At 36.4% G+C, this 27,615-nt stretch overlaps 2 protein-coding genes across 2 annotated transcripts; one reads left to right on the top strand and one right to left on the bottom strand.

Moving 5' to 3' along the window:
- Positions 1 to 1,915: 1,915 nt before the first annotated feature.
- On the bottom strand, positions 1,916 to 6,243 carry LOC149403235 (O-fucosyltransferase family protein). The gene is made up of 11 exons (XM_089609887.1): positions 5,811 to 6,243; positions 5,520 to 5,570; positions 5,330 to 5,420; positions 5,099 to 5,175; positions 4,882 to 4,970; positions 4,486 to 4,605; positions 4,044 to 4,160; positions 3,720 to 3,863; positions 3,497 to 3,620; positions 2,937 to 3,128; positions 1,916 to 2,626 (listed from the first exon to the last, which is right to left on the bottom strand). Exons 1-11 carry the CDS (start codon positions 6,102 to 6,104, stop codon positions 2,267 to 2,269), a joined length of 1,659 nt encoding a protein of 552 aa, XP_089466013.1. The 5' UTR covers positions 6,105 to 6,243; the 3' UTR covers positions 1,916 to 2,266.
- Positions 6,244 to 8,378: 2,135 nt separating this feature from the next.
- Positions 8,379 to 11,234, top strand: LOC149403236 (Ribosomal L18p/L5e family protein). The gene is made up of 2 exons (XM_089609917.1): positions 8,379 to 8,501; positions 10,637 to 11,234. The coding sequence occupies exon 2, from the start codon at positions 10,641 to 10,643 to the stop codon at positions 10,983 to 10,985; it is 345 nt and encodes a 114-aa protein (XP_089466043.1). The 5' UTR covers positions 8,379 to 8,501; positions 10,637 to 10,640; the 3' UTR covers positions 10,986 to 11,234.
- The last annotated feature ends 16,381 nt before the right edge of the window (positions 11,235 to 27,615 follow it).

The raw sequence follows: 27,615 nt of genomic DNA on the forward strand, positions 1-27,615 counted from the left end.
ACGACAGTGATGACAGACAGATACGGAGATCGACGACGAAGGTGATGGAGATCGACATCCGAAGCCGTCTACGACGACTTTATTTCAAAAGCTTCGGTGCCATCGTCGTCGTCTGCTGAGTCCGATAAGAGGACGTCGACGGAAACGACGACGATGACAATTTTGACCGTTACATAGCATTCCAATGACGAACAGACTCTGACGCTTTTCTCAACGAATTTGGATCGATTTTTGGAGTCCGCGACGAATGTGGAGGATTGCGTTCCCGCGCATAGATGGAAGTGACCGAGGAAGAATGCGGTGATGGCGGCGCAGGATGTCTAGACGAAAATCGAAGGTTTAGGGCTAAGGTTTGCGGACGACGAAACTCTGACTAAAAGCTTCTGATTTGGAGCGGGTTGAGCAATCGTACAGAGGATAATTTTGAGCGTCTATTTATGGTGAAGGGTATTTTTAGTCTTGTTAAAATTTTAGTCTATTTTGCCTCAACTTTGAAAATTTGGGTTATTATACCAAATACAAACTTAAAAATGGCTAGATAGATGCAACGCAAAAAAGAAAAAAAATGAAAGTTGAATCAAAGTCAATCAAACTCTATTTTATCACACTAATGTATTATAAGATAGGTTATTCTAACTCCGTCATACCCAACAGTGACGGAGCCAGCTAAGGCCCAGGGGGGGCTTAAGCCCCCCCTCAAATTTTTTTTTTTGCACTTTTTGCCCATTTTAAAAAAAAATTACATTTTTTTCCCTTGAAAATTTATACTTTTGGCCCAATTTTTATAAATTTTTTACAATCAAGCCCCCCCTGAATTTTTTTTCAAATTAGCCCCCCCTGATGGACTTTTCTGGCTCCGTCACTGATACCCAAGGTTCAAAATATCGAGACAATATATCGTTTTTTTTTTAATATTCTCGGTAAAATATCAGATATAACCATTATCCTTTTATAAATATCGTTAAAATATCGATGATATATCGATAAAATATTGATATCTTTAAGTAGTTTAAAAATCCAAAATATAGACAAAATATCGTCCGAATTTGAATTTTGTTAGGGCGTAATTAATAGATTTGTAGTAAAAAATAAGTTATAAATTGGAATTAGCCAACGTTTAGGAAAATAGTAATGACAATTATATTTGACCTAAATATCCTCAATAAATATGCTATAATTAACAAAAAAAAATGTAAATAATTTAAAAATCGAAAATCAATGACTATGGATCTATTTTTGAAGCTCTTCTCGCCACGAATTCGTAGGATTTGGAATATATCAATTTCGACTTCACATGAGAATTATGGATTTTTGAAGTTTTAATTAAAATTCAAATAGGTTATCCAAGTGTCACTTTATTTGTTTGACTATTTTTCTTAAAATTTTAAATGCTGGCTATATCCCAAACATTTTAAGTTTATTATGATTTACTTAGTTACAAATTTCTTTTTTTAATAAAAAAATAAACAATTCATTATTTGCTTTTTTTAATTTTACTTATTTATTTATTTATTATTTCTTATTCTTTATATCTTTTACTTATTGATTTTATTTAGGATTATCAATATTTCCTTATTTATATTTTATAATACATATAAATATATATATATATATATATATATATATATATATATATATATATATGACAATACCTATTTATATGTATATATTTAAATGTAAAATAAAAAATCAAGCTTTTGCATATATCCCTATATATATTATATTTTGTTATAAGATTTTTATTGATATATTATCGATAATCGGTATTAAAATTATTATTGGATATCTATCGATATATCCATCGGTAGTCTGATATATCGGTAAAATTAGAATCTCGATATCAGTAAAATCAAAATCTCTATATCGGTATTTTAATCCTTGATCATTCCCCACAACATTAAAGATAGGTTAGAAATGTTCTAGCAGTACAGAAATAATCCTGCGATCATACTATAAATAATAATTCTTTTCCAAATTTACATCGTATAATGTTCTCAGATACAAAAAAAAAAAAAAAAAAAAAAATGATATGCCCGACATGAGATTGTTTAAAAAAAAAAAAAAAAAAAAAAAAACTGTACCCCGGCGAATCATACCCCTCTGAGCAATCGCATTTGCAGCCACGCCTTGCAAACTCCTCAAAAAACCCCGTACCGCCAAAAAAAAGATCGGAAAAGAAGCTTTATAAAACAAAAACTTCATTGATATCGAATTCCAGTTCCAAAGAAAGTTTTGCCTCAAAATTCTCTCTCTCTCTCTCATTGGCTCAAGCTTTGCACATACACGGAGTGAGAGGGTTCTCCCACAAGTCATAGTTAGGGAAGGTTTCCTCAGGCAAGCCTGTCCGTGTCTGGTGAGTTACAATTACGTCCTCGACAAATGTGGCCCATCCCATATACGGGTCCCCAAAGGACTTGGACATAAGACCCTTGTCCGGTTTTATGGACTTTTGACGGTGACCCATATACCGCCGAGCCCCGATTATCAGCTTTGCGAAGTTGCCTCCGTGAGTCATCACAAAGACGTCGGACTTCAAGCACACTAAGAAGTCCAGCGCTGCCAAACTCGTCACGTGCTTCTTAAATTTATCCAACTCTTCCTGCGTTGCCAATTCCTGCTTCGTCACCTGATACAAACCGGTCGTATTTTCAAGTCATCGTTAGAAACTTGCGAGATTGAATCACCAGATTCACAATCTTCGCATTAAATTATTTATATTATAGGGAAGTAAATTAGTGGTTCTATTTATTGAATTATACATAGATCGATATGGTGGTTCATCAATTAGTTACTTGCTTGATTCTCTCATGAGCCACAATATTTATAAAACAAAATTCTGATAAATTATGTCTGACACAATATTACCAGATAATCAATCTTGAACGGCCTATATGCACAAAAGATAGTAATTTACGGAGAAAAATGAAATGAATTACCAGGTTTGGGAACATGTGTCTGAGGGGAGCCATTCGGTTCTGTCCACCGTAAACCTGTCCGGAGGCAACATATATTTGAGTTTCTTTCGGGTAACCCATTGCTCGGAGAATCACAGCCACTTCACCGGGCTCAAGTGGGCATCGACCTTCTTTTCGCTTCTGCAAGGCTAGTTGCCATAAATGGGAACCGTTCTGCGGAGAACATGTAAAAAAGTGAATAAGCTATTATAACAATGCTTATACAGGACAGACCTCTGTTATTTTGTCATGGGCCCTTTATTTTAATCTATTTACATGATATATAACTAATTGGTCACCCCTAATTTTATTTAGTAGCCTTTGTTGTTTAAAATTCTGTGATAAAATTAGATATTGTCTCCCCTAAGTTTTTCATAATTACAAATGATTATTAAACGTTTATAAAAATAAAATTCTAAACTCGACATTAAGGTATAAATTTTTGTTTTGACATTTGCCCTCTTCCCCACCAAAGTTTGATTTCTGACTCCATCCTTTGTGCCCGTGAGACATTTGGAGATAGCGGATTAATTATTAGTTACCTTGTACCGTCTTGGCCATTCTTTTTTCCTGTATTCTGCCATGCTGGCTTTCTCTTCTCGTGTCCCCACGAAATCACAGAAAGATAAGCCGACCATTCCTTTCTCAAACCTAAGATGAAGAGCCCTGTTATAAGAACGTTGAGAAAGTTCATCAGCCTTGTGACTCTTTAGTTATAAATAAGACATCGATGGGTAAAAAGCAACATTTCAAGAGCCACATTACATGTATGGATTTGAATCTCCCGTGCGGTTTCTCATCCTCGCTGCCAATAGATCAGCCATCTGCTCTATCTCGGGAAGAAATTTCAGGGCATGATAGTTGACCCTGCACCTCAGCCTGTTAATCTCTGGAGGAACATTGTCGTACCTGAAACATAAATAACGTTCACAGTTATTCACAACTATACATTTCCAATGAAAATCCAGATTGACCTCAAACAGAAGCTAATCTGATCAGACAATATTCCTTTGGCAGATTTTTTTTATAAAAAAATTTGGTAATATCGAGGTATAACAAAAACAACATTCTCTACAAGCTACGACTTACCCAAGTCGGTCAACAAAAGGCTTTAGGGCCATTATCTTCTTTTCCTTGACTCGAGGAAGAACATTATCAATGTAAAACTGTGCAGGTGCATATTTCGGAATATTTTTTACCGTCCGCCTGAAAGGAAAACGTTCCTTATTCCTCAGTTTCAACCAAAATAAATTAGGTCCACAGTGTGATTTAACTATATGGACACTATGCTAGCCTTGCAATAAGTAAAGACAAGATCAAGATTGGCAAATACTCAACCACATATTTGAGTACTTATTTTCAAACTTAACATACAAATGATGAAGGTTATTCCAAGCACTTTTACTACCATTCATGCATAATCTTTTTCATCCATTTTGGCGCTTGAATAACGGTTATTTATTAGTCCATACTTGAAGACATTAAAAGAACAAACAGAATTGAAAAAAAAAAAAAAAATACACAATCAAACCTTATACTTGTGAAAAGCTCTGTTTTGTCTGTGAACCAATCGGGAATATCACGAACAATTCTCACGTCATCTTTTAGGTAATCAATGAAATGATCTACATCAAATATGTCTTCAAAATTCCTGTATGAAATTTTACATCGTGGGAAGAAAAGGAAAGGTTAGTGGAAAACAAATGATAAAGAAAATAGTAGAAATCTATCAACTATTACAAAAGTGGTAAAACAGTTACAATCTCTATGAATATTCATCACTTCATAGCACACATTTGTTTGTAATGAGTTTTACATGATGAGTAATACTTGAATGGTCTTCAGAACAACAATATGTTAACACAGTTTTTTATACGTTTGGTCACCAACGCAAAGCTTTATAACAGTACTGTAAAGTGTTCCTTACGTCTTGTCTTTCCAAATCTGATCCTGTTTCAACACTGGCAAAATAAGGGTTGCATTCATTATCTTGGCCACTGCAACTGCATTGCATATCTGCAAAAAGACACTTTATCATGTTGAACAAACTATATTGCTGCTGATTCTGGTTTAATTTACTTCAACGAAAAGATAGGATACCCAGTACAGAGTCTATTATGTGTAATAATGGAAGAACAACTTACTGCAATTCGTTGTTGGTTTAGACCTCCCTCGGCATGAATGAAAATGTATCCGTTTGTTGCATTCTCGGGAGGAAGATCTGAGCATTATTCATAAGATACCATCATAAATACTTGACGGAAAAAACCTTCTTCAATCATATCATCAATCAACATGATTAACAGAGACAGCTTTAAGAATTTCAGGTCCATTTCATAATTAAACCACATGCACAATCCACAAAAACCTTGTACCTGATATTCCACCGTCCCGACGCTCCGCACAGGGCTTCCAAGACGTGGTCGCAGAATAAGGATTTTCCCAAAGTGATGGAGATTCCTTCACCTATCAAACGAACACACAAGCAAACGAAATGGAATGAGATCAAGAAGGAACTTTACTGTAAAAACAAACTATTAAAAGCAAGATACTTTACACACTTACTTGTGGACAGTGAAGAACAATGCCGTCTTTCCTACACAAGTATGGACTATTCTGCATTAAGTTCAAGAGAGACTGTTACTACAATCTAATTGCCATCAATGAATAATGTTTCAACACAGAGCTTTCGTCGGCTCAGCTCATATTTCATAAACACCATTTAAAAGACCTCGCTACACCAAATCTCAAAACGAAAACAGAAGTCTGGGACCAAATCAAATCACCATTCCAACTCCACATCCAAATCGAAATGCTAATCTCGGGAAAGAAGAAGAAAAATGTTTTAGGACTCACTATATGTTTGACGAAAGAAAAAATCGAGATCGACGCTACGAGTGCAACGAGGACGATGATGAGGAGCGAGATCCTGGAGGCGTACCACGGCGGAACCCTAGAATCGTCGGCGACGAAATGGAGGTGCGACCAGAGCGAGCGTTCGCGATCCTTGTGGGCGTGTCGGCCGCGAGATTCGTCGTCGTCGGAGGCGGACATAGCGTCGGAGTTGAGCGGCGACGAGTCTTCCTCGCGCTTCATCGGCGACGAAGAGCCTCGAGCTCCGGCCGAGCTCGAGTGTCGTAGCTCAGCCATGGCTCGCTTTGGACTGAAAGCCAGATTTTAATTTTCTTTGCTTTTCCAATTTTATGAATTTACTTTTTAGTTTCGAAGAAGAGGAAGAAGAGAAAGTCACAGTCTATGCGATTTCAGATTTTCTCTCGTCGTGAGTGAGTTTTCTGGTTTCTGAGGATTGATTTGCAATTATGCACCTGTGGCCGTGGGTAATTCTGTCAATTCGTTAAAACCCCGGAGCTTCGTACGGTACGGCTGTGCTGGTGTGGATCTACGGCAGGAAGAGTCGTCAAAACGACACCGTTTTCAACTTCATTGAACGTTAACAATGACGAAAAACCGAAACTCGGTCGGTGTCCAAAATAAAACATGTTTGCTTAATAATAGAGGGTCAATTGTTATACATATATATAAAATAAAAAATAGAGAATCCACTAATTGCAATAAATACTTGTATTTTTTATGTAACATTTTGTTTCTGATAAAATAATTAATTAAATAAACTAATTTTCTCAATAATTAGTCACGACCATTAGCAAATACAGGAAGGATATCTTTGATCCATCAAAATTAGTTTATTTTTTTTTAAGACTATCATATTAACATATAGGCTAAAATAGCATCTCAATAATGAACGCGATAAAAAAAAGACCACAGTCAACCTCAAACAACCATCTACGAAAATTCGGAATAGAAGAATTAATAGTGACCATCAAACATTTGGAGATGATAATAGATAATATAACTCTGGCCAAATTTTTTGATAACTTCTTCACGAGCAGCGACTCATAACGAAGCACTAGACCTTCAATCAAACACGAGGAAGTCAAGCATTATGTCAATCAAGCTACAACAGGCTCTCACAACCTCTCCTGTGTAATTTTAAATAATTACACTAAAATATGATTTTGGAAGTCTCACGAAATGGAGGTGTAAGTATTTAATTTGAATTTAGGGTTATTAAGCTATATAGCCACACGGATATAGTGGATTGAGATATAGCCCACCTTTAGTTAATTTCTTGTAAATAGCCAAGTAAACTTATTAACAGATTAATAAAAGACTTATTTAACACAGTCAAACATATATTTTAGGTAGTTAATAGGCTGCCACATATGCAAGTTGGCTATTTACAAAGTATTTACCAAAGGTTGGCTAATTTACAATTCCTATAGTTTAGGTGGCTTATGTAGCCAATTTTTTGTTGAATTTACCGAATGAGAAATGGGTTCATATTTGTTTCTCCAAAATATTTAAGCCATTGAGTTCAGCTTTCGCCTTCCACACCTTTTGGAATCAATGAGCCATTGGTTCGTCGCTTTTAGAATAGAGAAATTGCTTAATTTGTCATCAATTTCATAACATTTTCCCATTTTCCACAAAAACACTATTTTTATTCCAAAATGTCATCTCTATGTCAACAATGTTGACATCTTATAGTGAAAGACAAATATAGATGTCAACATTGTTGACATAGATGGTGACATTTTGGGAAAAATTAGCATTTTGGTGAAAAGTGGGAAAATGTTATAAAATTGGTGGCAAATTAAGCAATTTCTATTTAGAATATGATCCATCAATTTGGTTGTTACACAAGTGATGATTTTGTTTATTGGTCGTCAAACCAAGTACAACAGAGTTTCGAGTGGCTACTTTTGTACGAGTATTTTAATTATTAAAAACTAAAGAAATATATATATGTTAATAAAATACACATTTTAAACTTTTACTGGTTATTGAAATATTCAAGGATTTTTTTTTTTTTTAACAAAATAGTTAAAGTTATCTGATTTTTTAGCAAAATAGTTAAAATGTGACATTATTTAAAGTTATTGACATTATATATATAAGGTGTATACATTTATATAGATTTTCATTGACATGAGTAATAAATTTATTGAAACCTAATGCTTGTCTATCGTTTTAAATTTTGGTTATATAACTTATCTTAGACAAATATTAGTTATTTTGTAAATTTATTAATTTTTTTTTTTTTGCTACTTATTCAGAAAAGACCCTGAAATTTCGTTGTTTCACATATGTGATTATGTACAAAATAGTACATATTTCAATGTTGTTATTTTTTTTTTAATTTCAACATATTTTTTAATATTTATAATTTACAAAATTATTGTTGCTATTTGTATTTTTACATAAATATATCTTTATATTTCAACAGACCACAACAAGACACCGGAACTGTACAAGAGTGCCTAGTTAAAAATACACATAACTTTTAAATTTTTAATATTTAACAAAAAATTATTAAATATAATTATTAAATATAAAAAGAAAAAAATATATAATTCATAAATATAAAAACCTGTAAGTGATACCTGTACGATTAGAAAACCCAATTGCTCGCCGTCTCGCCTTCTTCCACCGTATCTCTCACCGTCTCATCGTCACGACCACCAGGTGATGTTCAGACTCTTAGTTTCAGTTTTTTTTTTAGTTTTTTTTTTTTTATTAGTATTGCTTGAATTCCCTATTTCGTTTCGAAAATATATAATCGATGTGTTTTTAACTCAAGAGTAATTTTTGTTGTTTTTAGTTTATGTAATATGAAATCGTCTAAAATTCAAATTCCGTTTCTGGCAAAGTGTAATCAAGATATATCAGGTAGAGCATTCCCTGATTTTATGTCTTAGATGATGTTTTTTGTTCGTGTATTTGGATTTTGGGGGATTTTGACTTGGAAGTTTAGGGTTGCGTTTTTCTTAGTTGAAACGGAATATAAGTAATTGAAAAAGAAAAAGTCTTTACAACAAGTCCAAATCTGCAATATCGGTGTTCAAGCAAGGTCATTTTCCGGACCTAAAACGTACGTTACTGAGGCGTTTTTTAAAACCTCGACTTGAACTATACTGTCAGTGAGCTTTAGTAGAATATGCTATAGTACAATCGTTTGTTTGCATTATTATGAGATTCATGTTAATGTCTGGTTGAAATTTGATTTTATGCTTGTTTAAATGTATCTGAACAAGCTAATACTCATTTTCTTTCCTTATCATCGTTTACTTGTATTATCAGTGAACTTTAGTAGAACACGAATTGTTTGCACATATGCCTTGCTGTGTGTTGTTCTTGTTGAGGAGATTCATATCAATGTCTGGTTGAATTTCGTTTGTTTGATGCTTATTCCGTTCATATATTCAGTGGCGGAGCTTTTTGAACTCAGATAGGGTGTATTTAATAAAAATATAAAATTTACAAAAGTTCTGGGGTCTGTAAGAAATTCTCTTTTTTCTAAGGGGGCAAATCTGAAAAAATCATATAATTTTGGGCGATAAAAAATGAAATTTGAAATCATTTGAACAAGCTAATAATACTTATATTCCTTACTTAGGGGGTAGTTTCACTTTTTTGATCTAGTGGTTCTCTCATGTAGTTAATGTCTCACTTTTTGGAGTTTGGTACAAATTTGTTGATGTGCTTGTTCCGTTTATGTATCTTAGTTTATTTCTTTGTCATTTGAATCTCGCCCCAAATGCAAATATGTATTCGAACAAGCTGATATTCAATACTCTTTCATCAATCTTTTTTGGATAATTGAATTTATCCACTGCAAAAAAAAAAAAAAAAAAAAAAAAAAAAAAAAAAAAAAAAAAAAAAAAAAAAATCCTTAGGAGGGAGAGAGATGATAGTTCTGCCTCCACCAGCAAAAAAAAAAAAAAATCCTCTGGAAAGAAATTGATTATAAGCTTGTTTTAATCAATTTTTTTTTCATTGCATTTTGGGGAGATTCATGTTAATGTCTGGTTGAAATTCCTTGATTTGATGCTTGTTTAAATGCGAAAATATATCTAAACTCGTATTCTTTCCTTAGCATGGTTTACTTGTATTATCAGTGAGCTTTAGTAGAATACGACTTGTTTGCACATATGCCTTGCTGTGGGTTGTTCTTGTTCACCACAAATTGATGAAATAATGATGATTATTAGCTTTTTTTAAATCAGTGACGGAGCCAGAATTTGAACTCAGGGGATCGTGTTTAATAAAATATAAAATTTACAAAAAAATCAGGGCTGTGCAAGAAATTTTCTTTCCAGAGGTATGAAAAAATCATATAATATTAGGCGATAAAAATGAAATTCTCAAATCATTTGAACAAGCTAATAATAATCATATCGTTTCCTTGTGTGAGAGAGAGAGAGAGAGTTCTCTCATGTAGTTAATGTCTCACTTGTTGGAGTTTGGTAGAAATTCGTTGATATGATGCTTGATCCGTTTATATATCGTAGTGTATTTTATCTAGTCATTTGAATATCCCCAAATGCAAAAAAAAATCCTTTCGAGGGAGAGAGCGGGAAGAACAAAAAAAAAATATCGAAGTTTTCGAATTTACCTGACATTGTTAAAAATACCTGATATGGTACCAATGATAGAACGCTCTGCTCTTTCAAATGTCTAGTTTTTTTAACCGAATTTTTTTCTTCTTCTTCTTCTTTTACGATACCATATATATTATATATTGTACATTAGGGTGAGGGAACGTTTCGTTTTTCAAAAATTTAATTTTATACATTAGGGAAATTGATATTTTATTTTAGGGAGATGGTAGTTCCGCCACCAGCGAAAGCGGCGAGCGTGACGAAGTACCTGAAGCCGTATCTGCTGAGGATGAACTTTTCGAACAAGTACGTGACGGCGGTGGTGTTCCACACGCCGAGCGCCACGGTGGCGGGTCGGGCGAGCTCCATCGAGAGGGCGATGAGAGAGACTATGGAGAACACCCGTGACGTGGCGGCCGCGGCCCACATCGGGAGAGTCTTGGCGGAGCGGCTCCTCTGCAGCAACATCCCGGCCGTGGCCGTGCACTACAAGAGGGACCAGAGGTATCACGGCAAGGTCAAAGCCCTCGTCGACTCTCTCAGGGAATCCGGGATCAAGCTCCTCTGACAAATATTTATTATTATTTGGGACGTTGTGTACTCTTTGATGGCGCATTTTGTAGAGCCGAGAAGATTCTATGGATTTATTGTCGGTTTTGGTTGATAACCGTGATGATTACGGGGTTTGAAAATGTTGAAAATAAAGTGCCGAGGGCGACGAAGCGATGAAGCCTCTATTTAATGGCCGCCCGAACCTATCTAATGAAAATTTTGAAATTTTCGGTTATTATTTGAAAAGTTTGCGAAAATTCAAATCTCTTGTAATAGTAAAAACCCTTTTGATGTGCCAAGGCTTTCTTTTGCCTTTTGGGAAACATTGTTTTCTAACTTAGTTTCTAAGCTCAAAGATGAAGAAGAAATCAAAGGGATTTTCCTAAATTACTATCTCCTCAATACCTTTGGACTTTTTTAATATGTCAAATTTAATCCAAAAATATGAGTTAATTATATTTGTTGGTACAAAACTATTCTCTATGAAATATCATTTATTTTCAAATAATTGGTTACGTAGTCATCTTAAACACTAGCAATTTGCTTTTAGTTAACCTTTCGTTAATTTCCCGTAACTAGCCATCTTGCTTACGTGACATCTTATTAATTGAATTAGTTTTACACATTTTTCCTTATTTATTACGTCCGTTAATTGAATTAGGCAGTTTTTTTTAAAAATTTTTTTGAATCTAACCGATTTGGAAAGATTGTTAACGTGTATTTGGAAATTTTCAGCGTTGACTTTAGCTAATTAGTTTCTATTTTCGTGGCAATTCATTATGGATAAAATCTGTAAATATATTCTTCATTTATTGATATTATTTGTTTTCATAATTTTAGAACGTCCAAAATATTTCCAGAATTTTTTTTCAGTTTATTTTCACGAATATACTGTAAATATGCTTTGTATTTACAATGCATTTACGATGAAACAATTGGTATTAACTGTAAATCAACGTCGTATTTACAATATTGGATGGAATTGACCAAAAATAAAAGGGTCATTTCCTATTAGCATATATACAGACCCATTAACCCATATATAGATCTAATTTTTCTATAAAAAAACGTCTAATTGCCTGCGCGTCGATCCTTTCCGATCGCCATCGACCTAATCGCCGCCTCCGAGAGGCGGAGGCTATGGAGGACCGAAAGAGCTTCCTCGCGCTCGGAATCTCCGGAGAGGACGATCGAGGCGAGAAATTCAGCGATGCCGGAGGATTGGAGCGATCGTCTGTTGGCCTCGCTCTCGACGGCGATGGATCTGAGTCGACTGAGCCAATCAATCGGATCATGAAAAAAAATGGTTCACCATTTTTTTATGGGTAATTAAGTTAAATGGCCTCCCGAAAATAAGCAATTTTTTTAGCCCACCTTTCGTTAATATGCTGTAAATAGCCAGTGTCATTTATTAACAGTCAAATTTGAACGGGATTGCCCTTTGTTATTCCCGCCCATTATTTTCAGCGTAATAATTTAAATGGAAAAAAATTTCGACCATAACTACCTTGCATAAATCAAGGGAGCATTTAAAACTCCATAAATGCATTAACAAACGAATTTAAACATCACGCACCACAAAATCCATTCAAAACAAACGCACCACAGAATACGCCGAGATGCACCCTCGTCGACAGGCTCACCACGAATCTTTTCTTCTTCTGTCATCTTCTTTCTTCTCCGGGGAGGCAACAAGAAGAAATAAGATGGCGGAAGAAGAAAAGATTCGTTTAAAAGAGAAAAATATTCATTTGTCAACGCCGTGATGTCGACCATGGTGTTCTCCGCCGTGGTCATGCTTCTTCTTCTTCTTCTTCTTCTTCTTCTTCTTCTTCTTCTTCTTCTTCTTCTTCGGCATTGCTGGTGGTTTTGAGTGTATGAGATATGTTTTAGTGATTGTGAATTTGTTGAGATTTTGGTTCTGGTGTTTCTTTTCCAGTATTGTAAATACGACATTGATTTATAGTTAATATCAATTGTTTCAGCGTAAAGCATTATAAAAATAAAACTGATTTACAGTATATTCGTGTAAATACAAAACTGATTTACAGTATATTCGTGTAAATACAAAGCATATTTATAGTATATTCATTGTAAATACAAAGCATATTTACAGTATATTCATGTAAATAAAAACTGGAAAAAATTCTGTAAATATTTTGGACGTTCTAAAATATTTTGGCGGCCAACTGAGATCACGAATATCGTAATTGTAATATTTGAATTGTTTTCCATAATAAAGTCAATAAATGAGGAATATTTTGCAGATTGAATATTATATTTTGCCACAAAAATAGAAACTGATTGCCTAAGGTCAACCGGTACCTATAACTACTTTCCTAATCGGTTTCCTTAAAAAAAAATTAAAAAAACTGCCTTATTCATTTAATTCGAAATTTGAAAAAAAAACTGCTTAATTAATTCAATCTGCCGAATTAAATAAGGGCAAAAATGTAAACCTAATTTAATTAATAAGCTGCCACGTAAGCAATATGGCTATTTACAGGAAATTAACGAAAGGTTGGCTAAAAATAAATTACTAGTGTTTAAGATGGCTACGCAGCCAATTTTTGTTTTTTTATTCTTTGAACGCTGAATGAGAGGGGAGAGAGAGACACTTTGTTTTATGTGTATTTATTGAGTTTTAAATCCTCCCTCAATTTGTGCGAGTAGTTATGACCGAATATTTGTTTTCCATTTAAATTAATAGGCTGAAAATAAGGGGCGGGAATTTGGCTGGGGTTATTTGAGGTCATTCACTTCTTTTAACATGTTGAAATAGATTGCGGTTATTAACAGAAAATTAACAAAATGTTGCTTAAAACCAAAACCTCTATAGCCGCGTGGCTATATATCTATATAACCATTTTATTTTTCTTTTATAGTTCGTCTGCCTAATTTATTTGCATGGTTGTGGGGGTCAAAAATCAATTTTCTAAAAATAAAAATAACAAAACCATTTAAGTTGGGCTTAGGGTCGACCAAAGCCCAACAACGGACCCAGTCCGGCTTTCAGGTACATGTCTGGATCCAGCTCAACTCATGAAGCTCGGCCCAGGCCCAGTAAAGAGCCTGGTTCGCCACAAGAAGAGTCGCCCGCGTTGACTTAGCCCGAAGAAGCGGTCTCGATCAGATAGAAGACCTCGCCGCGAAGACCGGATCTGGGATAGCTTCGACTAGCGACACGATAAAGTCGAACTGACGAACACGTGTCCGCTTCCACAGGCCAACCTCGATTATAAATAGAAGCGGATATGATAAATTTCAGACACGCAAGATATACCTTACTTTCGATCTCTCATTTTCTTTATTACTTCGAGTTCGGCCTTATTAAGCTCGGCACTTTGTCATCTTCTAGTATGTAATTTATTCAATTATTAATAAAAGCTTCGAGCATTTATATTTACTTCGGCCTTTTCTTTTGAATTTCCTTTGTTTCTTATACGACGTCTTCTGAAACCCATATTTATAATAAATCAAATATATAAACTATATTATAATTTGAGATTGTTGAAATCGACATCAACAATGGTCGTTAATAATCTATCTGATTTATTGATGTTGTCGACATTACTTTTTTTTTTTGGAAACTTGGAAAATCCGGATGTTGATTCAAAATTTCAAGCAAACCAAACGAACACCAACAACTAATTACCGGCGAGAATTTAAGTTTATTGTTCATGACTTTAACTTTAGGGTTTGAGTTTTGGTATTTATATTGTTGTCATTCGGTGGAGAAGAACAAAAATAAAGAAGAAGAAGAAGAAGAAGAAGAAGAAGAAGAAGAAGAAGAAGAAGAAGAAGAAGAAGAAAGAGAAGAGAAATCGACATGGAGGCGAAGAGACAAAGAGAGAATGATTTATTTCCATATCAACGTGCTTCACGATTCTAATCCCTCCAAAATCTCATATATACCTAATATCTCGAAAATCTGAAGAAAAAAATTGTTTGAAAAATCTAAAAATTCGTTTGAAGATTTATTGACATTTTGTCTTTAATCTTCAAACGATTCTAAGAAATTCTTTGAAGATTTATTAACATTGAACATTTATTGACATCTAGAATATTTATTGACAATGATGTCAATAAATCTTCAAAGAATTTCTCAGAATCGTTTGAATATTCATTGACATTCATGTCAATAAAAAAAATATCAATAAATTTTCAAACGTATTTCCGAATTCTTCAAACCAATTTTTATTTTTATTTTTATAATTTTTTTTATAACTTTACAGACCAAACGAAAAATGATCTCTAACTTTGTTTTTATGATCGCTAAGTAAATAACAAAAGTAAATACAAAAGAAAATATAAGATATTTCATTAAGAGTATTTTTGTACCAACACATATAAAGAAGTCATGTTTTTGGATTAATTTTGAATTATTTGATTTTGACCATAAAGTATTGAAGATGTCATAGTTTAGGAATAATCCCGAAATCAAATGCTCTAAGATTTTTTTGTTAAAAAAATGCTCAAAGATTTTCACTTTTCCCATGTGAACTTTATTTTAACCTACTTATATTAGACTTTTCCAACGCAAAACTAACTTTCAATATTTTACGCTCTAAAATGTAGTTAAATCAAACAAAGTTTTATCTCTAACTAAATACTTTATTTTTTAATACCAACAATATATGGTCTTCTCTCTAACTAAATACTTTATTTTTTAATACCAACAATATATGGTCTTCAATATATATTATCAGAGGCGGGCTTACATGGCAAACGAGGGTGTCCCACCAACTTTTGAGACAATTCCACTAATAGCTCATTTTAATAAAATATAAAGTACAACCCTTCGAACATGAACGAATACCATAATTTCATTTTTCACTTTCAAAGCGATGGTTTCGTTGTCTCCGTCAAGACCGCCAGTTCCGTTTCCCATCCCCCGAAGACGCTTCTCTCCTGGCCGACCGTCGAGATCGCCGATAATGTTCGGAGTAACTAAGGCAAAGCAAGTTCAAGATCGTCTCAGAAGCCATTGAAAAAGGCCGAAAAGTGGGCATGGTGTGTCTTCTGTAACAAGTGGTTCAAGAGGAGAGCTATCGCGGATCACAAAGGGATATGGCTAACGATCCATTTCCGAATTGAGGAAAATCTCTCACTCTTGAAGATTTTATCACGCACAAATGCCCTTAAGATATGTAAGTAACTCTTCTCTATTATTCTTTTAGGTTTCACAATGATTTTTTTTTTGCACTTATTGTTCAGACTAAATAGAGAATGATATTGGTGTCAGTTTATGTGCTTATTGTTCTTGGGTACTGTTATGCGATATTTTTCCATGTCCAAAAAAACATGAAAGCCCAACCCAAAAACAAAGAAGCACAGTGAGCCCAGTCCAAGAAACAAAGCGGAAAACTCGAAGACTTGACAGAAGGGCATGAAGCAACCCGCTCTTATCTCAACAAGCGGGGCTCGCTCGAACCACCCCGCTCCCGTCTCGACAAGCGGCTCGCTCGAAGCAACCCGCTCCCGCCTCGACAAGCGGCTCGCTCGAAGCAACCCGCTTCCGCCTCGACAAGCGGTCGCTCGAAGCAACCCGCTTCCGCCTCGACAAACGGCCCGCTCGAAGCAACTCGCTCCCGTCTCGACTAGGGGCTCGCTCGCAGCAACCTGCTTCCACCTCGACAAACAGCCCGCTCGAAGCAACCCGTTCCCGTCCCGACAAGTGGGGAAAGCGGCTCGCTCGAAGCAACCCGCTCCCATCTCGACTAGCGGTTTGCTCGAAGCAATCCGCTCCCGTCCCGACAAGCGGCTCACTAGAAGCAACTCGCTCCCGTCTCGACTAGCGGCTCGCCCGAAACATCCAGGCTAAATCGCCCCCGAGGTACCCAGGCAGGGTCGACTTCAAAACATCCAGGCCAGACTCGACCTCCAGGCAGGCCCGATCTCCAAGCCAGGCGAGCTTGACCTCCAGGCAGGCTCGACCTCCAGGCCAGGCTCGACCTCCAGGCGAGCTCGACCTCCAGGCCAGGCTCGACCCCCAGGCGAGCTCGACCTCCAGGCAGGCTCGACCTCCAGGCCAGGCTCGACCTCCAGGTAGGCTCGACCTCCAGGCGAGCTCGACCTCCAGGCAGGCTCGATCTCCAGGCCAGGCTCGACCTCCAGCCAGGCTCGATCTCCAAGCCAGGCGAGCTCGACCTCCAGGCAGGCTCGACCTCCAGGCGAGCTCGACCTCCAGGCAGGCTCGATCTCCAGGCCAGGCTCGACCTCCAGCCAAGCTCGCCTTCCAGGCCAGGCTCGACCTCCAGGCCAGGCTCGACCTCCAGCCAGGGTCGACCTCCAGGCCAGGCTCGACCTCCAGCCAGGGTCGACCGAACCCAAAAATTAAGGCCCAACCCAAAAATAAAGAGGCCTCGCCCGAACCTCTATTTCCATTTCGTAAAAGAGGACTCGCCCGAACCTCTATTTCCATCTCGTAAAAGAGGACTCGCGCGAACCTCTATTTCCATTTCGTAAAAGAGGACTCGCCCGAACCTCTATTTCCATTTCGTAAAAGAGGACTCGCCCGAACCTCTATTTCCATTTCGTAAAAGAGACCTCGCCCGACCCCCCGATCCCATCTCGTAAAAGAGGCCTCGCCCGATCCCATCTCGTAAAAGTGGGCCTCGCCCGTACCCCTTCACTCCTGTCGTACTCCTGCCCTAACCCTCACCACCTCACTATAAATACCCGAGACAAACACTTATCAAGGGCTGGTTTTTTCTCTCTAACGAGAATACACAAAATTCTCTACTCAAGCTATTTCTCTCTCTAAAAACACATTTGAGACCGAAATCAAGAACAAAGAGAATCAAAGCCGCTTCATACACACATTTTCACACAAAAAAGAGGAACAATCTACTTCCATTCTCTCTAGAGTGGGAGAAGACCAGCTCACTCTCTCTCTAAACCCAAGGCTCCAAGCCAAATTATATTCCCTCTACAAGAGTGTCCAAGAACTCGAGAAATCAATTCTCAAGTTCTTCACTTGATAAGAGGAATATTCCATAACTAATCTCACAGGTTCGAAGACACGTGGCCAAGTCCGCTCACGTCACGTGTCCGTAAGTGTTAATCAAAAAAACGGCTTAACAGGTACATATAGGCATGAGTTGAACTACTTTAATATTTGAATAGTTGCACTATCATTTTAATTGTAATTAAATAGTTGTGCCACTTCGCTACTTGATACAATTCCTTCTTTCAATTATTTTAATTCTCTAATTTTACTTTGTAATTTGGTTCATGATTTTGGGTTGGTCCATTACGGTGTCACTTGTAATTAGGGGTGGCAATTCGGGTTACGTGTCGTGTTTGTGTCGTGTCTTATTCGTTTTCATGTATTTTTTGACAGACCCATACCCGACCCATTTATTAATCGTGTCTAGGAGCAAAACCTAAACACGACCCACTATTTTTTTGTCAAACCCAGACCCAACCCACTAAGACCCATTTATTAATCGTGTCTCAATGGACCATGTAACCCACGAACCCACTTAGACCCACAGACCCATTTAGACCACTAAATCCATTTGAACACGCGAATCGGTTTAGGCCCTTAGACATGTTTACTTCAAAATATTGAAATTCCCTAAATCAAATTAAATAACAAATTAGTCAGAATAAGTAATTAATAAAAATACTCCATACAATCAACTAAGCCACCAACATAATATTTTTACTACAAAAAAGAAGTTCAAACACAATCCATTGGGTCATTATGGGTTTTTATCGTATTTACCCATTAACAACTCATTTAATATTCGTGTCTAATTGGGTCCCAATGGGTTGTCGTGTTCACCCGTTATTTAATCGTGTTCGACACGGATGGACCCAGATCCATTTTAGGTCGACCCAAACCCATTTACACCGTGTCGTGTCTCGTGTACGCCCTAAATTGCCACCCCTACTTGTAATATTTGGTCTATTTACACGTTATACACAACAAGAAGAACTTATAAATTCAGATCACATGTCAACTTAGAAATGGTGAACGTAGAATAGAATACACCATAAGGATCCATATTTATACACTTTTGGAATTCACAAAATTGCTCTCCCTTTTTCATGTGGGACTTTTTCACTCCTATTATTTTAGGCTCCACATCTCTAACAAAAGAACTAGCCTGAAAAAGTCCCACATGATGAGAAAGGGAGAGTAATTATGTGAACTCCAAAAGTGTATAAACAGGGATCCGTATAATGAATTCTATTCATCCCAGCAAGAAACACTTTAAGCTAAGTGTATATTGTTTAATTTTGTTTTTTGTTTGTGTGAGGGATTTCGACAAAGAACAACACTTCTCTCTCGCGTTCTTCCACTTTCTTTCTATCTCGCCCACCGTCTTGGCCAGCGATTGGCGGAGCGATGGTTTCTTTCAAGAAGGGAGCTATTGCCGACCACTAGCTCATCCATCCACAGGGACATGGCTAACGACCCTTGTCCAAGTTGCGGCAAGTTTCTCAGGCTAGACGACTTTATCACGCACGAGTGTCCTTAACAACAAAGTTGAAGATATGTTAGGGTTTCTGTAACAGATACATCTTCTCTACTAGCATATTTTCCTTTTTTTGCTTCTCAGTGTGATTCTTTTAGGTTTTACATTCAATGCTTAGATGATTTTTTTTGCACTTATTGTCTATCTGTATTCAGATTATTTTTTTCCTATTGATATTTTGTGCAACCTCAACAAGAAAATAAAGAACATGTTTTTTTTGTTCTCCATTAGTTTATTGCTTACAAAATTTTTTATTTTTTTTTACTTTCCCATTATTGAATGATCTTAATGTTCGTGTCACGTGCTTATTATTTTTAATGAAGAAAATATGGTGGACGATTGCTCTGCGCAATTGCTATGGATACGTCGTTTCTTGGAGCGCCGCATCACCGCACAATCTTGGCAATCTCATCCGATGACTACTCCGGCGTTGTTTTGGCGGCATCTCCGGCGTCTTGTCCGCTAGCTGTGGGGGTATAAAAAATCATTTTTTTTTATATTATTTATTAATCATGTTCGACCAAAGACCCAATAAATGATCTTGTTCGACCAAAAGCCCAATAAATGATCATGTTCGACCAAAGGTCCAATAAATGATCCATTTCGGCATAAGGAGAGAATCCAATCACAGTCCCCAATAAGTGATCTAGCTTGCCTATTTTGACCCGGCCAAAGAGGGAAGTCATGGTCAACTGTAATTCCGCCGAGAAGACCGGATCTGAGACTTGACCAATCGGTGACGTGACGATGACTGTTGTCAATGGTGCCCACAAGAAGAGTTGTAATCTCTATTTATATACATTTGATGTAATATAGTCTTACAAAGACTCTTGCTTGTAACTGCTTATTTATTAATAAAAGTTGAAACGTTCATTCATTCTTCCTTGTCTGAAGCTTTATGATAAAACCTTAGTCTTTAGTCCTTAAACAAACCTAACAACACATGAAGAGACAAATGTATATTTGCATGAACAAACTCTTCATGGTTTGCTTAAAACAATATATTCACAATCTAAGGATCAAAGGACTATTGATCTCAGTACGATTGTTAGGAGAATCTATGATGTCTGATTATGGGACATTCAGAGTTGGAGACTCTATAGTTCTTCTAGGTATCTTCTGAAGGTACTGAATTGACCAGTGCACTTCTAGAGACAAGATAAGAACAAACCATTTAACCTCTTATGTCTCGAAGTCACTACGTATGAATTACATCATGCTTACCTCAATCCTGAAATGAGACATGTCATTTCATAGCTTACGTATTCTCATTTGAGAAAGTCAGAGTTCGAATTCACTATGTGATTCCGAACAGGACCTATTGGTGAAGTACTAAGTTATGAAGATGTCGTGAGTAACTTTGTGAAGATCTCATAGATATGGAATTCATGTACAAGATTGCTGAAATGCAATGTATATCACATCATGCTTTATTCCTTGGAATGTGAATAAATGAACTGGCCAGTGTCCAAATTGAGTCATGACTCTTTTGGATGAATCAATGTGACTTGTTAGCTCCTCATCAATACATTGTTTCTAACTTATTCACAAACGACAAAGGAGTTGAGGAAATAACAGCTAGAAGGGTAAAATAATAATTTTGTAAATCCCGACTAGCTGATGATATTCATGAAGGGTAAACATAGATAATATTCAGTGGATCCGCTCATCACAACTAAGTTGAATTCTTGAGTAGAAAATAAATTCATTTGAACTGAGAGATTCTCAGTGTCAACTCTTTAGTGGAGTCAGTTGATATTAAGTTAAACTTGGAAAAAGTTTGAGAACTTTTGAGTCCAAGTATTTTAGCTCAAGCTTTGTTCATTTGGATCCATGAGGTCACTATCACAAATCATATCAAGTAGGAATAGTTAAACTAGAAGCTAAGTCAAAACAAGAAACGAGACAAATTTTACGAAAATTGTCTAAATGGTATTTTTGTCTTTTTGGACATAGGATGAAATGAATGTCAATAATTTTTTTGACAATGTCGTATGATGACATATAAACACTCGGCCAAGTTGAATAATTTGGGCATTGTGGATTAATTCCATTTCATGGAATTTTACTTGAAAATTTTTAATGAGCCTTTTCTTATGTTGTGATGAACAAATGAAGAAAAATCTAGAAGCTCCTTCTAGATGCATTTGGCCGTCCAACCCAAAGGAGAAAAAGTGAGATTATTTTGTACATTAATGTATGAAGATACTTGCCAAAATAAAAAGAGGAAACCAATTTCCTCTACAATGAAGAGGAGAATTCGGCCAAGGCTAAGGGAGAACAAAAGAGGAAACAAATCCAAGGCTTCTAGAAGTCCTGTCTTGGCCGTGTGACTCTAAGGGAATAAGGGCAATATTTGCTCACGAATATGTGATATTCTATAGAAGAGGAAACTGCATTATTGAAGGTAAACTCTCTCCTATAAATAGGGCCCTCATTCCCCTCATTTTATTCATTCCACATAAGTTAGAGATTGAGAGCTTCTCTCTCTAGACCTTGTGGCCGCCAACTCCTCTCTCTCTCTCTCTAAGTTCTTTTCGTTTTTGTTTTGGCACCTAGGTCCACATTTGACCTAGTGTTTTAGCTCTTCGACTCTTAGACTTGTTCTTAACTCGTTGTGTTTAAAAGTGCTCACACACTAATTCATTTCTTTCTCGAGTGATTCTTGTGATAGAAACTTTTGTGGTTGCTCGAGTTTCCGATGAAAGAAGAAAGATGAACTACGAGAGGAGACGAACATTTCAACCTTCCTAAGGCTTCTCAACGTTCAAGCTTCACAAAGGTTAGTAAATTAATAATGCTCTTTAATGGTTTTAATTTATATGTACTTGCTCTTTGTCTAGATTAGTAAAATCGTTTTACTTGTTTTAAAGAAATTTTTAACTTCCGCCGCTTGCTCGAAACGTTAAATCTTTTCTTAACCCTAGATCCATTCCAATAATGACGAGCTGATCAACACGTGTCCTAGAGACAATCCTTACTTCGGCTATAAATTGTAACTTTTGTAGAAATTTTTCACCGCACAAACTATCGTTTTACATTCTACATTTATTCAAATTCTCTCGGTCTCCTTTTGAGCTCGCCTACTTGAGTTCGACACCTTGTCCCTTGTAGCACCTGATATCAATAAAGTTATTATTTTCACATTTCGCATTATATTTTTTTAAATTAAATATTGTTTGTTTATTATACGAAGTCATTCTGAGACCTACTATATATTAAAATAAATACACCCTAAATAAGTATTTGTGATTGTTGAGATCCCGAAATCGACATCAACACTAGCCTCGTCAGTAGTACCGCCAAAGAATCTGCTCGCCGCCATGGCCATTTCTTGGAGCACTGCGTCACCGCAGAATCTTGGCAATCTCCTCCGATGACTCCGCCGGCGGAAATCGCAATACTCGGCGAGACGATTTGGTCTGCTCTTTTGGTGGTCGCTTTGGCGTCTCATCCATTGGTCATCGTCAGCACTACCATCGGAGAACCTGCTCACCATCATGGCCGTTTCTTGGAGCACCGCATCCCCGCAAAATCTTTTCAATCTCCTTTGGAGGCAATCGTGATTCTTGGCAAGACCGTTTGACATTATCTTTCGGCGGCCACTTTGGCGTCTCGTCCGATGGCCATCGTCAACACTACCACTAGAGAACTTGCTCGCCGCCATGGCCGTTTCTTAAAGATCTCATCACTCAGAATCTTAGCAATCTCCTCCGATGACTCCTCCGGCGGCAATCGTGATTCTCGGTGAGACTTTCGGTTTGCTTTTTCGGTGGTAGCTCCGACGTCTCGTCCCTGACCGTCGTCAGCACTACCATAGGAGAACCCCTCTCGACGAGTTCTTCTCTCTCAAGTTCTTCCACTTTCTTTCTCTCTCGCCCCAAAGCTTCACCGTATTGGCCAGTGATTGACGAGCGATGATTTCTTTCAAGAAGGAAGCTATTGCCGACCACTAGCTCATCTACATGGACATGGCTAATGACCCTTGTCCAAGTTGCGGCAAGCTTCTTAAGCTAGACAACTTTATCACGCGCGAGTGTCCTTAACAACAAAGTTGAAGATATGTTAGGGTTTCCGTAATAGATAAATCTTATGTACTAGCATATTTTCCTTCTTTTGATTCTCAGTATGATTCTTTTAAGTTTCCCATTCAATGCTTAGATGATCTTTTTTACACTTATTGTCTATCTGTATTCTACCTATTTTTTTATTGGTACTTGGTGCAACCACAACAAGAAAATAAAGAACATGTTTTTTCATTCTCTATTAGCCTATTGCTTACATAAAAAAATTTGTTACTTTCGCATTCTTGAATGATCTAGATGTTCGTGTTCCATGCTTATTATTTTTAATTATGAAATATGGTGGACAGTTGCTCTGCGCAATTGCTATGGATGCGAATTCGCAGTTATATTCACTTGCATTTGGGGTCGTATACAGTGAGCGTCGTGCTTCGTGGATTTGGTTTTTGAGAAAGTTAAGAGAAGCTATTTATGAAGACGTACAAAATCTGGCGTTCATGCATGGTGTCGAAGTGGTGTTTCCAGATATCCCTCACAAGCATGCTACCATCATTTAAAATTAAATGTCCAACATAAATTCAAGACTGATCATTGTGGCATTGAACTTATGGCCGCCACTTATGCCTTCAATGAGACAGCATTTGAAGCTCATTTTAGGAAGTTAGAGATGAAAAGATGTCGAGATGGCAAAGTATCTCGAGGAAGTCGATTTTGATCGGTGGGCTAGAGCATTTTTTCCTGGGAAACGATAAAACTAAAACTCTACCTTTGTCATTATATTTTTTAAGAATTTATAATTTTGTTAATATGATATTGTTTTGTATGTACTAGGTACGATATAATGACAAACAATAATGTAGAAAGCTTCAACAATAAGACGAAGAATACTAGAACGTTTTTCATTACCAAGTTGCTTGAGTTGATTAGATTCACACTTCAAACTTAGTTTTTGATCGAGAAGAAATGTCCAGGAAATCCGTACAAAATTGACCAAAAAGTTTCGAGACGATCTCGGCCATCTAAATGAAAAGGCCCAATACATCACAGCGTACGGACTCAAGATAAGTAGGATTACGCTTGGACTGAAATTAATAAATTTTAATAAATAAACTAATAATTGATTAATAAATAAACTAATAATTAATAAATAAACTAATAATTGATTGATAAATGTTATAATAATTCATTAAAAAAATGTACCTGGCGAGGAAATCGCGGAGTATCTGAAACATGTTCTTCATCGTCGTCTTCCTCACCCCACAAGTCCTCATCTTCATCCTCTTTGGCATGTCTGAGTATGCTGGCTTCTTTCTCCGTTGACTCTACTAGGTCATCGCCTTCTGTCGGATAGAGAGATTGACTGGGTTGCGTCTCTAACAACTCGAAAAATGTGCGCTCTTCGATCCGTGATCTCAACATCCGAAGAATGCCCAACTACAACACAATAAACATTTATAAATATTTTTATGTTAGAAACGTTAATGTATTTAAGTTCAAAGTAATTACCATTTTTTTTACTAGAATCTTCTCGACATTTTTGCGGGTGACAACTCGAGTGCTGGACCATGACTGCATCCTCGGTACTTGAACACTGGCATTTTTACCGAACTATTGACCAAATCTCTGGGATAGCCTCATACGCTCAGTACTGAACGGCGTGCAAATTTTCCTACAGCGAATAATTGGCCTCTTTTTGCACCACATTCTATTTCCCACATATAGTCTGAAATCTGTCGTAGTAGTGCGATAAATTCATTGAGAGCGACGGTATAGTCTCGGACCAGGTGATGTTTCCCAAAGGCAGACTATAGAAGAACGGAAAGTCTTCAACCATATAAAGGTATTCATCGTTGATGATTATGTTGTGTTCTAGTCCGAAGAGATATCCCATAACAAACACACACAAATCACACTTGTAAGCATCGTCCGGATATTGACAAGTCTTCAATGTATTTAACAAGACGTCGAACTTGGCATTTGACACGCCGTTCAAGTAATCAGTTATGAGCCTATCGCTTTTTCACTCGTCCTGCTCAGCTGCCGTCGGACCATCTTCCATAATCAAGCCGTATATCAAAGCGTACTCGAGCTGTCCAAATCTCACACGTTTATTTCTCAATCTGAAATGTATCTCTCCCCTTTTCGTTGGATCAATCTTACGGAGAAGAAGAACTGTATGAGTACCGGGAAAAAGTTGAGCATGCTTCTCTAAAAAATTTCTCAAACAGAGTCTCTGCGAGCCGATCAATTAGACCGAGATTGGTAAATTTCTCCTTCACGGTCTTCAAGTAACCCGACCCACCGTATGTGATTCGTCCCGCAAAGTTCTTCACGTAGAGGAACGTCAATTTTTCATAAAATAAAAAACACCAATTCATTAGTATATTTATCCTAAAAAACCAATTTATTAGTAAATTTATCCTAAAATGTAAAAAACACCAATTTATTAGTATATTTATCCTAAAAAATAAATAAAAAAGCTAAAAACCCTAAACCCATCGGAGATAATCGGATTTCATTTGAAAGCGTAAGAAAACATCGGAGATTATCGGAGAGCATCGGATTTCATCTGAAACCATCGGATCTCATCTGAAGCATTCCATCGGATTTCATCTGAAAAAATCCTATCAATTTCATCGGATTTCATATGAAACCATCAAATTTTTGTATGCATTTCATCGGATTTCATAGGAGAAAACTCCTAATTCCAAAACTCTTAACTTTTGTAAATTTCCTAAATCCGATCCAAATCATCAAATTATAACTAATAATAACTAATAATCACTCCAATCACCTATTGTATCTATTCTACACCTATAAAAACACGAAAGAAAGATAAAAATCTAACATTTTTTTGTCATTTTGAACTATGGAATCTTCAACCTCGAATGAGAGCTTGGAAAACCTTGAACGCCGGATTTAGAGCGTAGAAGCTCGTTGGAATCACTCGGAGACGCTCGGAATCGGTCGGAAACGCTCGAAATTGGTCGGATTTTGACGGATTTGGTCGGAACGATCGCGTGAGACAGAGATGAAGAGTCAGAGAGAAATGAAAAGGAAAGAGAGATGTTTGAGGTTTATTTGATTTTAGGGGCATTTTTGTCCAAAAATGGGTCAAAAGTCCAATTTAAAATATTATTGAATTAATGGGTCTAATCTTGAGGTCTACAAATTGAAATTTCTCTATCGAAAACTTAATACTTATTGTATAATGATTACAATATATACGGATTGCACATATATTGAAAAATCTATCCTGATATTTAACTATATATGTATTATAAATAACATTTTTGATATCACCCTTATTTTGAACAAAAAATAAATATCAGAAAGCTTAACAAAAAAATTTGCGAACTAATCAATATAAACTTAGACGATTGCTAACTAGTCAATATTTGGTAAATAACTAATATGATAATGTGGCATTATGTGTAGTCAACTTACGCATGTAATTAACTAATCTTGGTTATTCACTAAAAGATTACAAAAAAATTTGATTAAATGGAAAATAAAAAACGCAAATATGGCTATATTTAATAGATCCTTATTTTATTCTTTTAATTCTCTCCTTTTCAAATAGGAGAAACTTACAAAAATAACACTTTTTAAATGTAGTATTTCAAAGATAGTTATTATTTCAAATCCTTTGAACATAGTTGTTCAAACGATAAAAAAAATTAATTTTCTTTTAAATTAAAGTGTGAACAATAATTAAAATCGAAGAGAGTTATAAACAGTAAACAAGGTTTTTTTTTTTTTTTTTTTTTTTTTTTTTTTTTTTTAACTTTCGTAAACATCAAGAAAAAAAAAAGTGATCGTTTGCAACCGAAAAAAATTAGTTTCCGCTATTTTTGTGATAAAGTAAAAGAAACGGCTTCCAAAGCAAATTCCACTTCAAATAGAGATATTTGGGCCCAAGAGAGAGAGAGAGGCCCTGGGTTACGTTTTGTTGTTGTTGTCGTATAGAATAAAAAACGACACTCTTTGCAAAATATCGCCACTGTCGTTTTCTACCGGGCCTACATAAAGCTCCCCATTTCACGAGAAAAGGTTGTCAATCCATTTCCTCATTCCCTTGGGGACCAACGAGTATCCATATTCATAAACAGTGCTATACAGTGCTGTTCTCGAG

Source organism: Urtica dioica, chromosome 3 (assembly GCF_054948205.1).
Source record: "Urtica dioica subsp. dioica isolate 48M chromosome 3, U.dioica_male_clone48M_v1_H2, whole genome shotgun sequence".
In the NCBI taxonomy this organism is placed as follows: Eukaryota; Viridiplantae; Streptophyta; class Magnoliopsida; order Rosales; family Urticaceae; genus Urtica; species Urtica dioica.

Bases quoted from the DNA above. Each gene is read 5' to 3' on its own strand.
- LOC149403235 (XM_089609887.1), bottom strand. From the start codon at position 6,104: ATGGCTGAGCTACGACACTCGAGCTCGGCCGGAGCTCGAGGCTCTTCG. The intron at 5,571-5,810 runs GTGAGTCCTAAA...AACTTAATGCAG, and splicing joins TTTCTTTCGTCAAACATATA to AATAGTCCATACTTGTGTAG. The intron at 4,606-4,881 runs GTAAGGAACACT...AATTTCATACAG, and splicing joins CAGATTTGGAAAGACAAGAC to GAATTTTGAAGACATATTTG.
- LOC149403236 (XM_089609917.1), top strand. From the start codon at position 10,641: ATGGTAGTTCCGCCACCAGCGAAAGCGGCGAGCGTGACGAAGTACCTG.